General features: G+C 44.7%; 1 protein-coding gene and 1 long non-coding RNA gene across 2 annotated transcripts in view; one reads left to right on the top strand and one right to left on the bottom strand.

The window, feature by feature from the left end:
• Positions 1-432: 432 nt before the first annotated feature.
• srgap2 (SLIT-ROBO Rho GTPase activating protein 2) overlaps positions 433-13792 on the bottom strand; it is a 211586-nt gene continuing 198226 nt past the window's right edge. Inside the window, exons 19-22 of the mRNA XM_033042275.1 lie at positions 8847-9027; positions 5501-5647; positions 4725-5055; positions 433-1452 (exon numbers count right to left, since the gene is read on the bottom strand). Coding sequence (XP_032898166.1) covers positions 1069-1452; positions 4725-5055; positions 5501-5647; positions 8847-9027 — 1043 coding nt within the window. The 3' untranslated portion in view covers positions 433-1068. The remainder of the gene's footprint in view (positions 1453-4724; positions 5056-5500; positions 5648-8846; positions 9028-13792) is intronic.
• Positions 5922-13283, top strand: LOC116986701. The gene is made up of 3 exons (XR_004415554.1): positions 5922-6057; positions 10769-10773; positions 13269-13283. It is a non-coding gene; the product is annotated as an uncharacterized LOC116986701 (long non-coding RNA).

Raw genomic sequence — 13792 nt, 5'->3', positions numbered from 1 at the left:
AAAAATAGTTCTGGAGAAACATAACTAATTTAAACATTTCTGTGATCAGAAAGAAATTATGTGTATAGATTAATAACAAAATGCCAGTTTGTAGATTGCTGTGGAATTTTATAGGACAGCATCTGAGGTTGACTAGGAGTTTCCTCCCTAAAAATATTATTTTAAAATAAATTTGCTACTCTACAAAACATTTCCAGTTTTCAAATACAATGAATCTGTCAAAATATATTTCACCATTTACAATGAATTGTTCACAATAAAGTCCATTAAATTTTTTTTGTAAAATTAATTGTTTTGTTTTCCTTACACTAAGTTCGGAAGCCTTTAACAAGGCCTTGCTCCCACAAGTGGCCAAGTCTTGCTTAGTTTGGTACTACAAATGCACTCAGCTTTGAAAAATAAAGTTTAAAAGGTAATGATACATAACAAGTCTTGATTATAATTTCCTTTTTTGTTGTTAAAAAGGGTTGAAGGTTTGGCATAACCCACTTGTCATTCAATTCATCTTTTTTTTTTTGGTGGTAAGTTTCCGAGGCAAACCAAAGGCCCCAACAAAATACCCGCGTTGCCATAACACTCACAGCGATTCGACGAGAAATTCCGTTCACTGTTTTTAAGGCAAGAAACGATCTGATTGCTGTTTCTCCTTCAATAACCAAATGCAGATGACACGGAATAACCATTAAATCTGCTGGGAAAGCCAGAAGAGGTGTAGGAAGCCAAGGATTTTTGAGAGAAAGTGGGAAGACAGACGGAGAATACATCAATGCATAAATCTATTTGGCTTGCAAGGAATGAATTATATGCATTATTGTGTGCATATATTAATTTCCAAAGACCGAAAAGGCAGTCTGACGCTGGTTTGATGTGATTTTAAAGGAAGATATAAAATGAATCAGGAGATAAGACGATAAGCATTCGCGTGCAGAACTGGGCCAATCTCCTGCTTCAAAGCAAGACCGTTTCTTGGGTTGAACCATGGTGGAATGCGTCATTGTCGTTGCTTCTCTTCTCTTGCAAATATTCATATGGCACTCACTTTTTCATGCTGAGCCTATAAAGAGGGTCTCACACAGTGCACGACTTGTCGGTGGCTTGCTGTGTCGTTGGCGATCCAAGGCTGGGACTAGCTGGATTGGTCTTTGGAAAAACCAATGGTTTAGGCCTCAGTGCAGGAGGCTTCACCTGAGCCGCTATCTTCACGGATTTCACAGGCCTGAAGGTGCATGGCATGTCCCCCGATGAGCTGGCACTCCGCTCGAGAGAAGATTCGGAGTCCTTCAAAATCCGGGAATGGAGTGGGCTGGAAGGTTCGGATGTGGGACCCATTGATGGAGATGCCTTCATGGTTTCCAAGGTATCTAGGACCACATCCGGGGCGTGCTTCACTGTGCTCTGACGCTCCAATTCACGCAACTCATTAAGGGCCGAATTCATCGTTGCCTCAATATCCTAAAGAACAAAACCAATTGGAAGGATTAAGATACACCACATTTAAAAAGGTGAGACAGTCAATTTGTTAACAAAGAAGTCAAAGGCGCTATGAACCCAAAGACAGCAATGAAACTCCCAGTCAAGCATTCCAGTATTCCACGAACTACAACCTGGATTTCATAAGTTCATAAGTGAGAGGAGTAAAATGAGGCCATTTGGCCCATCAAGCCTACTCCGACATTCAAACATGGCTGATCTATCTTTCCACCTCAACCCCATTCACCTGCCTTCCCCCCCATAACCCCTGACATCCGTACTAATCAGGAATCTATCTATCTCTACCTTAAAAATATCCACTGATGTCCTCCACAGCCTTCTGAGGCAATGAATTTCACAGATTCACCACCCTCTGACTAAAGAAATTCCTTCTCATCGCCTTCCGAAAGGAACGTCCGTTGATTCTGAGGCTGTGACCCCTGGTTCTAGACTCTTCCACTCGTGGAAGCATCCTCTCCACCTCCACTATCCAGGCCTTTCAAACGACACTTGATATTTTCCCTCCTCCTCACCATGTTTGAACCCGGTTTTGCTTTTCATTAGTGGTTATTATAAACCTGCTTCATTCTCAGATAAATAATAGCTTAAATATCAATAAAGATCCAAGGAAAACCACCAGCTCAATTGATTGCCCTCTTAGCTCAGACCAAAAGCATAATACATCCAGTTAAAGGCTCGTATTAAATGAGCGCTGTACAGTCAATTGCAATGATGTTCAGGTCATATAGTGCAGACACAGGCCCTTTGTTCAACGAGATACAGCGCGGAAATAAGCCCTTCGGCCCACTGAACCCGTGCTGACCCTGCTGACCATCAATCACGCTGCAACACTAATGTTTACCAGCACTTAATACGTAGCCTTCTATTTAAGTGTTCTAAATATGTCTTAAATGTTCTGAGAATGTCTTAAAAGCTGCAACCACCCATTCATGTGGCCCTGCCCATCTGACCAGGTAAACATGAGACAATCCACATTTAAATCAAAGCTAATGCTGCAAAATAGATGAATCTATCATTTACTTGAATTATTATTGGATCAAGTAACACTTATGTTATAGACACAAAATGCTGGAGTAACTCAGCGGGACAGGCAGCATCTCTGGAGATGTTTCGAGTCGAGACCCTTCCAGACGGTCTGAAGTCTTCTTGAGTCTGAAGAAGGGTCTCGACGCGAAACGCTACCCATTTTGTGCCTATCTTCAGTTGAATCCAGCTTCTGCAGTTCCTTCCTACACTATAACACGTATGTCATCGAGGTACAAGTGCAATGAGAATAAATCACTTTAACATGTTTTGCGGATGTAAAAGATGCAGTGAGAATGTATTTTTTATATCAAATGTTATCCTCCTAAGAACTGGAGTCATCTTGTTGTGCTTTGATATATCCAGTATTTACATACACCAATTCAGTGCTGCCAAGGATCTTGTGACTCAATGTCACACCCTCCAGAGTAAGAAATTCTTTGTTAAACCATAAAAATAAACAAAACAACTTTATTGTAATTTTATAAAATAAAAGGTTGTCTGGGTTTTGTAGGAACGAAGGATTATATTACAATGATCATATGAGCTCTCGGGAGCACAACAAGAATCTCGGAATATTAGCGAGCTCAGTTCAACTACAGGTACTTTAAGTGGATTCCTGCTACTGTGGTTTGTTAATGCAGAATACAGAGAAATGCCTCATCAACAGACTTGATGAGAACTACTAGCTTTTCTTTGAATCTGAGTTTTCTCTGAAACCTAATTCCAAGCCTTTCCTGTCCTGTTCAGAAACTGCACAAAGATCTGTTTGACTTCACTTGAAAGCTAACAATTGCCGTGTAACAATCCTCATGTGACTGCTCACTGACCAACATCAACCACCCCGCCGCGCCCCCCCCCCCCCCCCACCACCACCATCGTAAATCGCTTGGCTGTTACTCAGAAGGCCCAGAGAGTAATGCTATCCTCAGGATTATATTCCTCTGAAGGCACATCAATATCGATGATTTCAGAGCAGTTACCTCTCTCTTGCACAATGAACAGGCAGCCACAAAACCTCGGAGAGGTACGGGGGGGGGGGGGGGGGGGGGGAAGAATGGGAGTGCGCGGGGAGAATTATTTCGGAGAGGGAAGGCAGATTAAAAAGGGGAAGGAAAAGAAAAAAAAGCACAGGGAGGGAAGAGGGAACCTTAATGGGGAGTCAATATTAAAATTTGGAAAATAGTCTGACTTGCTCTTTATTGCTCATTTATGGGATGTCTGAAATCTCTTCCCCCAAAAGGCTGCAGTTGCAGTTCAACCTGAGCTTTTAAGACTAAATTGCAGTAGATTTTTGTGAGCTAAATTTCTTTGTTATCTGATTCAAAGGATATAGAGTGACGATGGGAAAATGAAGTTGAGCTGCCGAGATGCATGGGCTAAAGTGTTGAAATGTAAACACCAAGCGCCTATAAACATTATTTTTGCTTTTTGTTCTAGTAATTGTGTGTTCTCTTGAGCACATGTTGGGCAAAAGGACATTATGTGCAGTCATTCCCTGAATACATCCCCCCTTGGACACTCTTTATGCCTGAGTTAAGGCAGTCAATCCACAAGATATATGGCCAAGAAGGGGCAGCACTGATCCACCTCCTCATGGTCACGTAACCTTTGCCAATAGACAATAGGTGCAGGAGTAGGCCATTTGGCCCCTCGAGCCAGCACCGCCATTGCTTTCCCTCTCTCTCCGTCCCTCCCCCACCCTCATTCTACGACTAGTTTCACTGCCCTCCTGATTAATTTTACTGTTTTTATGCCTCGTTGTCACCTTACCCTCGGTCAACAATGATCCATTCTAGAGAAAAGGAATAATGACATTTTGGGTCGAGACTCTTCTTGACTCTCAGTCTGAAGAAGAGTCTTGTCCCGAAACGTCACCTAATCCTTTTCTCCAGAGATGCTGTCTGACCCGCTGAGTTACTCCAGCTTTTTGTGGCTATCTTTGGTTTAAACCAGCATCTGCAGTTCCTTCCTACGCAATAAACAATGCTACATGTGCTTGAGCATCGTCTGCTTAGATCTGTCGCCTTCACACCTTACCCTTCCATATCTCTGTGTCTCCCTCTCCCCTGCCCCTCAAGTCTGAAGAAGGGTCTCGACCCGAAATGTCACCCATTCCTTCTCTCCAGAGATGCTGCCTGTCCCGCTGAGTTACTCCAGCATCTTATGTCTATAGCCACTTGAAAGATGGTGATGGGAGAGTGCTGTACCTGAGCAATGGATTCCGGGTCCAGTGGCTTGTGGTTACTGAAGCTTTTGGACCTTCCCGCAGCGACCACTTTACGGATCTGTGGGCTGTCGGCTCTGTTTGCCGAGGGCCGACGGGTGATAGAGTTCAGGCTGCTGTGCATCACCACCGGTCGTTTGTCCGGCGTTTCCCTGGCAGTGCTTTGGGCCACTTGCGGAGAGCTCTTGGGACTGGCAGAGCCTTGGGGCGCACCGTCTGCGGGCGGGGAGGCCAGCCCGTGCCCGGTGAGGCTGTAACCGTCGGCGGTTCGGAAGGACCTCCGGATACTCCCAGACTCCTGCTTCTTCTTCTGCCTGGGATCGACAATGCAAAAGAATCACTCACCAAGACCAACAACAACGAAAAAAGAAAAGGCAAAGAAATAAAGAAAAATGAAAAGGAGAAAAAAAAAAAAAAAAAACAACAATAAAAAAACACCCAAACCCATCCCCCCCCCGAAAAAAGACAGAAAAAAAAGAAAAATTAAGCAAAACGAAAAAGAAATGGAAAAAAAAAAAAAAAAAAAAAGGATCACTCACTCTCAAAGAACAAAAACAATTTCAACTCCTATCTCAGACATCACCATTTCTGAACACAGTCCTCAACAACTCTCTGGCAACCCCTTCTCTCTGACGTTGACAGTATCCAGAGCTACAAGAGGCATTCATACATGTTCCTCATGAGACTGCTCAGGAGATTGTTGATAGAACAGAGGCATTTATGTTGAACACAACATAGAATGAGGACAGTTATACTGACCTGCTAAGGTTTGCTAAGTAAATGTCTGCCACGTGTCCTGTTGGTGAACTGATGCTGGTCTTGGACAGGGGTCTCTCATCCGGGGGTGGTGCATTGCTGGGCTCAATGTCTCCTTTTGGACTCAGCCGATCAGAGAATGTATCGTCAATAATAATGGAACACATCACAATAAAAATAAAGACAGGAGAAGCTTGGGGATAGAGAGAGAGGAAGGGAGGAGAAGGATGGCGAGGGGAGGGTTGGACGAGTAATGGAAGAGAAGTGAGAGAGGGAAGGATGAAAGAGATAGAGAGTGCGCAGAAGATGGGTAGAGAGGGGAGGGAAGAGAAAAGGAAAAAGAGAGTGAGAGTGGGTTTAGTTTAGTTTAGTCCAGAGATACAGCATGGAAACAGGCCCTTTGGCCCACCAAGACCGCACCGACCAGCGATCTGACATTATCTGGCATTATGCTACATACTTAGGGATTTACAATCCTTACCGAAGACAAATAACCTATAAATCTGTACGTCTTTGGAGTGTGGGAGGAAACTAGAGCACCCGGGAGAAAACCCACGCAGGTCACGGGGAGAACGTGCAAACTCCGTACAGACAGCACCCGTAGTCAGGATCGAACCCAGGTCTCTGGCATTGTAAGGCAGCAACTCTACCACTGCGCTGTGATAAGCAGTGGGGAAGGAGGTAGAACGGGGAAAGGGGATTCAGGAAGGAGGACGGAGAGAGGTGAAGAAGGTAAGAGGGGGACGGAGAGAGGTGAAGAAGGTAGGAGTATAGTGTGAAAGGGGATGAAGAGAGATGGGAAAACCATGAAGAGGTGTACATTGGATAGTGTGGGTAGGATTGAGTGGCTGTGAAAGTACACAATTGGACAGAGAATTCAGGAAATAATTGGAGAAGGGTAAAAGAGGCAAAAAAGAAAAATAGGTGAGCATTTATGTTGAGTGGATAAAATGTTTTATGAGAGTGTGCATGAGACAGATAACCATAATTAACTTGCCACTGCATTTATGTACCAACATACATTAAATATGTTGAAGAATAAACTATGAATAAATGCAAAGAAGTTGAGAAGAGAGTTGGTGAGCAGCCATTTTGAGATGAGAGAAGGCATCTTGGAAAAATCGGCAGGAGAGTGGCGAGAAAGCTGTGTTTTATTAGAAAAGTGTCTCTGTTTCAAATAATGATGGTACATTTTGAAAAAGCAGGCATTACATTGGTTGGGGAAGTGACACCGCAGTCAAGGAAAGGCAGGAAAGGTTTAGCAAAGTGAACGTGTTGGGAGAGAGGCTGTGTTGGGAGGGAGGCTGTGTTGAGGTGAAGTGCCGAGGCTTTGGCTCAAGAGGTTCTGATGATAAAGCTGAGTAAAGGGAAATAGCAGGTTAAGGTATGGTCTTTTCCTGGTAATTTCTGGGTAATTGATCCTAGTTTTATTGGTGTTGTAGAGATGGCAGGTAGAATAGTGAAATGCTCCTCAGGAATTTGAGGAACAAATAGGGTTAACAAATTTATTTACCCTATTTAACAAATAGGGTTAATGGAAAATCAACTTTCCATGTTGTTCCAGTTAAGTTCCCCCTAATTAACCTACAAATCTGTACGCCTAGTTAGGGGATTTTAACTTTCCCAATATAGATTGAGATTGCTACCGAGATTGCTACTCTCAAGCATGAAGGAGAGTTACAAAGACCTCCTAGGACCTCATGTCGACCATGCTGTGAGTATGAGTCGAGGACAAACTCGTCTGAACTCGCGGATTAGGTCGCCCAAGTGGGACAGCCCCTTTAGACTTCCCAAAATGCTATACCTCGCATTTGTCTGTATTAACCATTCCTCTGTCCACCTGCCCAATCATTCTAGATCTTAATCAAGGACGAGTATCACCCTGGACCCTCCCTCTTCTCCCCTCTCCTACCCAACAAGAGGTACAGAAGTGTGAAAACGCACACCTCCAGATTCAAGGACAGTTTCTTCCCAGCTTTTTATCAGGCAATGAAAGAGCGTTCACTCTGCGGCCCTGTCTCCACCAATCTTTCCACCACCACGCACAAGAAGCAACAAGGCAGACACCATTGCATGCAGATGCCGAGAAGTGTGTTCAACTCTGGCTGAACAACTAATCTTGTGTGTGGACTCGACTAGAAGATCAGGCACGTGAACCATCCTATCACCAACTAGAGAATGGTCCTGCCTTATCATCTACCTCATTGGAGACCCAATACTTTCAAAGTTGGCCTTGCCTCAATTTACAAATTTAACTCGTGGGTCCTCCCTGTTTTAATCCATAATCATCTTACTTCTTCCTCTGCTTCTCACAGTGTACTTGGGTATAAGCGCCTTGAGTATTCTAGAAAGGCGCTATATAAATCCCATCCATTATTATTATTATTATATGATCAGGCATGTGAAATGTATCTACCATCCTACATCTGCAGACATCCAGAACCTCTTTGATTATAATGCACTGTCCTCAAAACACCTCCACTAACTGTCCCGAATTTCCTTGTCTTAATGTCTTTCTGCTTGCCCACCTCTCCAGCTTCACATAGAGATGGCATTTTTGGTTTTGACGGGTCCGATTCTCTCTCTCCAGTTACCCCATTTCCCTTAATATACCTATAAAACATATTTGGATTCTGCAGAGGTTATGAAGAAAGATTCCTACATTGGGTTGATATCCAGAAATGCAGAAGAGATAACTAATCTTTAGTTTAGTTTAGAGGTACAGCTCAGAAACAGGCCCTTCGGCCCACCGAGTCCACGCCAACCAGCGATACCTGCGCATTAACACTATCCCATTACACACTAGGGACAATTTACACATACACCAAGCCAATTAACCAACAAACCTGTACGTCTTTGGAGTGTTGGAGGAAACTGAAGATGAAGGAGAAAAACGGGGAGAATGTACAAACTCCATACAGACAGCACCCGATCGAACCCGGGTCTCCGGTGCTACAAGAGCTGTAAGGCAGCAACTCTACCGCTGCACCACCGTGCCGCTCATGCATTCTTTTTTAATGTTTCTAATGTTTTATTTTTAAACAGCAATAAAACCTTTGACATTGTGAACAGGGAACAATTATTTCATTGATGGGGGAATTTAGTGATAACTTTTTCACCTAACAGTGGAGAGATTGAGAGGAAACTTCATAACACAGTTAATGGAGAGAGAAACAACTACATCATTTGAGGGAAACAAACTCAAATTTAGTGCAGAGATATGTGCAAGTCTACGACGAGATTGCATCGCAGGAATGCCATCTTTGGATTGATTTAGCACACAACTATGATGGGATGTGTCCTTCAGATGTTTAGAAGCAAATGACTTATGACATTGATGAAAACCTACGTGTCTTGGACCACAATGTACTGATGTGGGACGAGTCCATCTATTCCATTATGTCGGCCTTCCCACCAATCCTCCGAAGCTCTGTGATAGAGCAGCAGACTTGCGCCTTTCTTAAAGGAGAGCTCCCGGGCTGTGCGTCCAGTGTAATCAAACTTTGCAATGGCTTCTATTGGCTCACCTTCTGCAAAAGGAACAGAACTGACATCATTATTGAGGTAAATTAGCTATTTACATTGTCCCACTTGTCCCTCCCATTGGTCTCCCTGCCATTCTCTTCTCTTTTAGATACGTTACCGGGTCCTGATACTTCCAATATGAGTGCCTCCTGAATACTGACAACGGTAGAGCTACTGCCTTATAGCGCCAGAGACCTGGGTTTGAACCTGACTACGGGTGCTGTCTGTATGGAGGTTCCGTTCTCCCCGTGACCTGCGTGGGTTTTCTCCAGGTACTCTGGTTTCCTCCCACACTCCAAAGACATACAGGTTTGTAGGCTAATGGGCTTGGTATAAATATACATTGCCTCTTGTGTGTGGAGGATAGCGTTAGCGTGCGGGGATCGCTGGTCGATGCGGACTCGGTGGGCCGAAGGGCCTGTTTCCACACTGTATCTCTAAATAAAGACTAAATATCAGACTGATGGGCCATGGAAGCAGCAGTGTTCTCTCACATGGATTCAACAGAAGAATGGACATCAATTTAGTGAAGTGATTCTGACAATTTTTCATTTGCTGAGCTTGGACCTTTAAACCCGACATCAATTACCTGAAGCTTTTTCGTCAATTTAAATATTATACTCGGTGTATTTATCTGGTGCTATCCATTGGGTGAGTGACTGTGAAAACTGGTCATATGGATACGGGCAGTAAAATATGACAGAAACTTAGAGAATACCTAGGATTTGAGGAGGTTCCACTTGGTAGGCTGTTCTGGAAGGTTGAATCACATGGGATCCAGGGTGAGCTAGCCAACCGGGGCGCTGGTGCTGTTTGTGGTTTACATCATTGATTTGGATGAGAATGTAGAGGCATGTTTAGTAAGTTTGCAGATGATACTAAAGTGGGTGGTATTGTAGATAATGAAGATGGTTATCAAAAATTACTGTACGATCTTGGATGATTTGGGCAAGTGGGCTGAGGAAATGGATACTAGAGTTTAATGCAGATAAAGCCCCTGTCCCACTGTACGAGGTAATTCAAGAGTTCTCCCGAGTTTTCCCCTGATTCGAACTCGGAGAATTTCCGTAGCGGGTCCGTAGGAGTTCGTGAATGTCTCGTAGCGGCTCGTAATGCTAACAGTAGGTATAAAAAGTAACAATTTTTTTCATCATGAGTATTTTTTTACTCGTGGACATTTTTCGCAGGGATGAAAAAAAGTCACGAGTTAACGGATGTCCCGAGTACCTACCGTTAGCATTACGAGCGGCTACGAGACATCCACAAACTCCTACGGACCCGCTACGGATATTCTCCGAGTTCGAATCAGGGGAAAACTCGGGAGAACTCTTGAACTGCCTTGTACAGTGGGACAGGGGCTCAAGTGCGAGGTGTCGCATTTTGGGAAGTCAAACCAGGACATTCATAGTGACTGGTAGAGCCCCGGAGTGTGTTTTAGAGCTGAGGGATCTAGGAGTGCAGGTACATAGTTCCTTTGAAGTGGCATCACATGTAGATAGGACTTGAGGGTCTGAACTATAGTGAGAAGTTGGGCAGGATAGGACTTTATTCCTTGGAGCGCAGGAGAATGAGAGGTGATCTTATAGTATATAAGGCCCATTCTTAGTTATGTGTGTGACCAAAAAGATGGAAAATTGTGGAATACATCTCTTCAAATTCTGAAAGCATTACAGGTATATATTTTATACTGCATATATGATTCATATTTTTTTCTGTTTATCAAGTGAATTTTTTATATGTTACTAGACCAAGTGGGACCCGTTGGGTCCTGCCCCTGAACAGGCTGTTGTGGGGGGGGGGGGGGGGGCGGCCTGTGGCATCACACACACTAACCACCCCCCCCCCCCCTACACATACACTGACCCCCACTTGATATTATAACAACATTATTAATTCGCTCCTTTTCCCCCATCCCCGCCCTCATCCATTCACGCATAGCCCCCAACTGCACAGGCGCGGCGAGAGGGAGAGGGAGGGGGATAGAGAGGGGGGGGGTGTAGAGCGGGATAGGGTGAGGGGGATAGAGAGGAAGGGCAGGATAGAGAGGGAGGGGGGGCAGAGAGGGAAGGGGAGGGGGTGGAGTGGGAGAGAGAGAGGGTAGAGGGACGGCGTAGAGAGGGTGGGGGAGTGGGTAGCGAGGGAGGAGGAGGGGTAGAGAGGGAGGGGAAGGGGTAGAGAGAGATGCTTTTTTGAGGCAGCGGGGGGTGGAGAGTGCGGGGCGGTGTGAAAAAAACGGGGAGTGGGTGCGGGAGTGGGAATAACCCGGGGGGGGGGGGGGGGGGGGGGGGGGGGGGTGGGGGGCTGAGAGGGAAGAGTGAATTACCCGGGGGGTGTTTGCCGCCTTTTTGGGCTGTGGTTCCGTGCTGGCTGTGCGGAGAGAAACTCAACTCAAACCTATTAGTTTGTTGTGCCATCATAGCTCCTCAGAAACATTACTTCGCTGCTTGGTCTCACTCATTTTCTGAAATGTAAGCCTTGAAAAAAACACTCCAATAGCCCCGACTTCATCTCCGGGCTCGTTCTTTGTTCCACTAGCGGCGTCTTTTCTGGCGGCGCAGGGGATGTGAATAACCCGGGGGATGGGGGGGGGGGGGGGGGGTGGGGGTGGAGGAGGGGGGCAGTGTGAATAACCCGGGTGGGGGGGGGGTGGGTGGTGGGGGGTGGGTGGGGGCAGTGGTCGGGGGTGACATCACTCGAAGTGCGTGGAAGATTCTGAGTGTGAGACGGCTCCAAGCCGAGCCATTGTGACTTCATCAGTGAAAGCTGGTCTTTTGATGTTTTTAAACTTTTTCAGTAATGTCGAGAAATAAAGCATAAAATGTTCAGTGAAGTTAATCTCTGCATAGGGAAAAAACTGAATCAGAATATGTAAAAATGTTATCGTTACCGCATAGTGTTTTTGCGAAGATGTAAAGACACACACACATACACTCGTACAAGATGAGAGTTTTAGAGTTATACACTAGACCAAGTGGGACCCATTTTGACCCTGTCACATGGGAGGCCTTGTCCTTCAATGCAACCCATTCCCCCAACGCAATATTCCACCACTCATCCATTCCCTCAACGCAACCCGTTTCCCCAACGCAAAATTCCAGTACTCACCCATAGCCCCAACTGCGCAGGGGCGGCTCATTTCCCCTTATTCATCCTCCCTCATGAAACTTTAAAAAAAATCCAATTGCACTTGCACTTGCTGCCAGGACGCAGTGTCCTTGGATTTGCAACATTGTAGCGGGTATGGCTACAATCCCATTGTGACGTCATAGCTGTAACTACCGCCGCAGTGTTCAAGTAATTTTTCTCAAAGTGGGGTTTGGTAAAGTTAATAATGTGAATAACTTGTAAAATGTAACATCACCGTGAACGAAACTTGATAAAAAATACACCACAAGACAATTGTGAGTAAGGTGGTCCAAAAATTGTAGTGCTCTCGTCTACCGTTTTGGCGTAGTTCAGGGATCACACACACACATAGAAATAAACAAGATGAGAGTTTTTGTAATATACTAGACCAAGTGCAGACTGCTCCCCCAACGCACCCTTCCCTACCCGTAGACCCCACGGGAGGCCTGGTCCTCCAACTCAAGCCATTCCCGAACATAAGATTCCAGCACTCCCCTGCCTCCATCAGCAGTGGGCTTTAAAAAAACAAACAATTGCACTTGCCCTGCGTGTTGCAATAGCAATTCGCCCTCCCCCTCCTGTGAGGTGAAAAGTTCAGAGTGTTCCTGTGTCACAACATTTTGTATTGGAAGCTGGCAGGAATGATTTTAACAGTAAAACTCTTGTGAAAGTTGGCATTTTTAAAGCTTTATTCGCGAATAACGTGAAATATAGGATGAAATCTTCAGTGAAGCTGATCACTGCTAGCCGAGCCATTGTGACGTCATCAGTTGAAGCTGGTCGTTTTAAATTGAAGTCTTTTGATTTTTTTAAACTTTAATCAGTAATAAGTCGAGAAAAAGCATAAAATGTTCAGCGAAGGTGTTCTCTGCCTAGAGGGGGAAAATGTGAATCAGAATATGTAAAAATCTTGTTAAAGTTGGCATTTTTAAAACCTTAATCGTGAATAACGTCAAATATAGGTTGAAATCTTCAGTGAAGCTGATCACTGCTAGCCGAGCCATAGTGACATCATGAGTTGAAGCTGGTCGTTTTAAATTCAAAGTCTTTTGATTTTTTTAAACATTTAATCAGTAAGATGTAGAGACAACCACATATACACACACATGTGTAAAGATAGGGTGAATGCCCAGAGTCTTTTATTCAGAGTTGGGGAATCAAAAACCAGAGGACATAGGTTTAAGGTGAGAGGGGAAAAATCTAATAAGAAACTGAGTGGCAACTTTTTCACACAGAGGGTGGTGGGTACATCGAATGATCTGCTAGAGTAGGTAGTTGAGGCAGGTACTGTAGGAACATTTAGAAGACATTTGGGTAGTTACATGCATGGGCAAGGTTTTGAGGGATATGGGCCAAATATTAGTAGATGGAACATAGACACAAAATGCCGGAGTAACTCAGCGGGGCAGGCAGCATCTCCGGAGAGAAGGAATGGTGACGTTTCTGGTCGAGACCTTTCTTCAGACATAGGGTGGGACTAGTGTGTATGGGGCATCTTGGTCAGCATGGGCAAGTTGGGCCTAAAGTCCTTTCTCAGTGCTGTATTTCTCGATGACCTCCTTCCCTTATAACCTCTTTGTTTGAGAATAGTGATGACTTGACAACATATTATTTTCCAACTGACTCACCCTTCTTTAATTTAGT

This window comes from Amblyraja radiata, chromosome 24 (genome assembly GCF_010909765.2).
Source record: "Amblyraja radiata isolate CabotCenter1 chromosome 24, sAmbRad1.1.pri, whole genome shotgun sequence".
Lineage (NCBI taxonomy): Eukaryota > Metazoa > Chordata > Chondrichthyes > Rajiformes > Rajidae > Amblyraja > Amblyraja radiata.
Note: the sequence above shows the minus strand (reverse complement) of the source record. Positions and strands in the feature narration are given on the sequence as shown.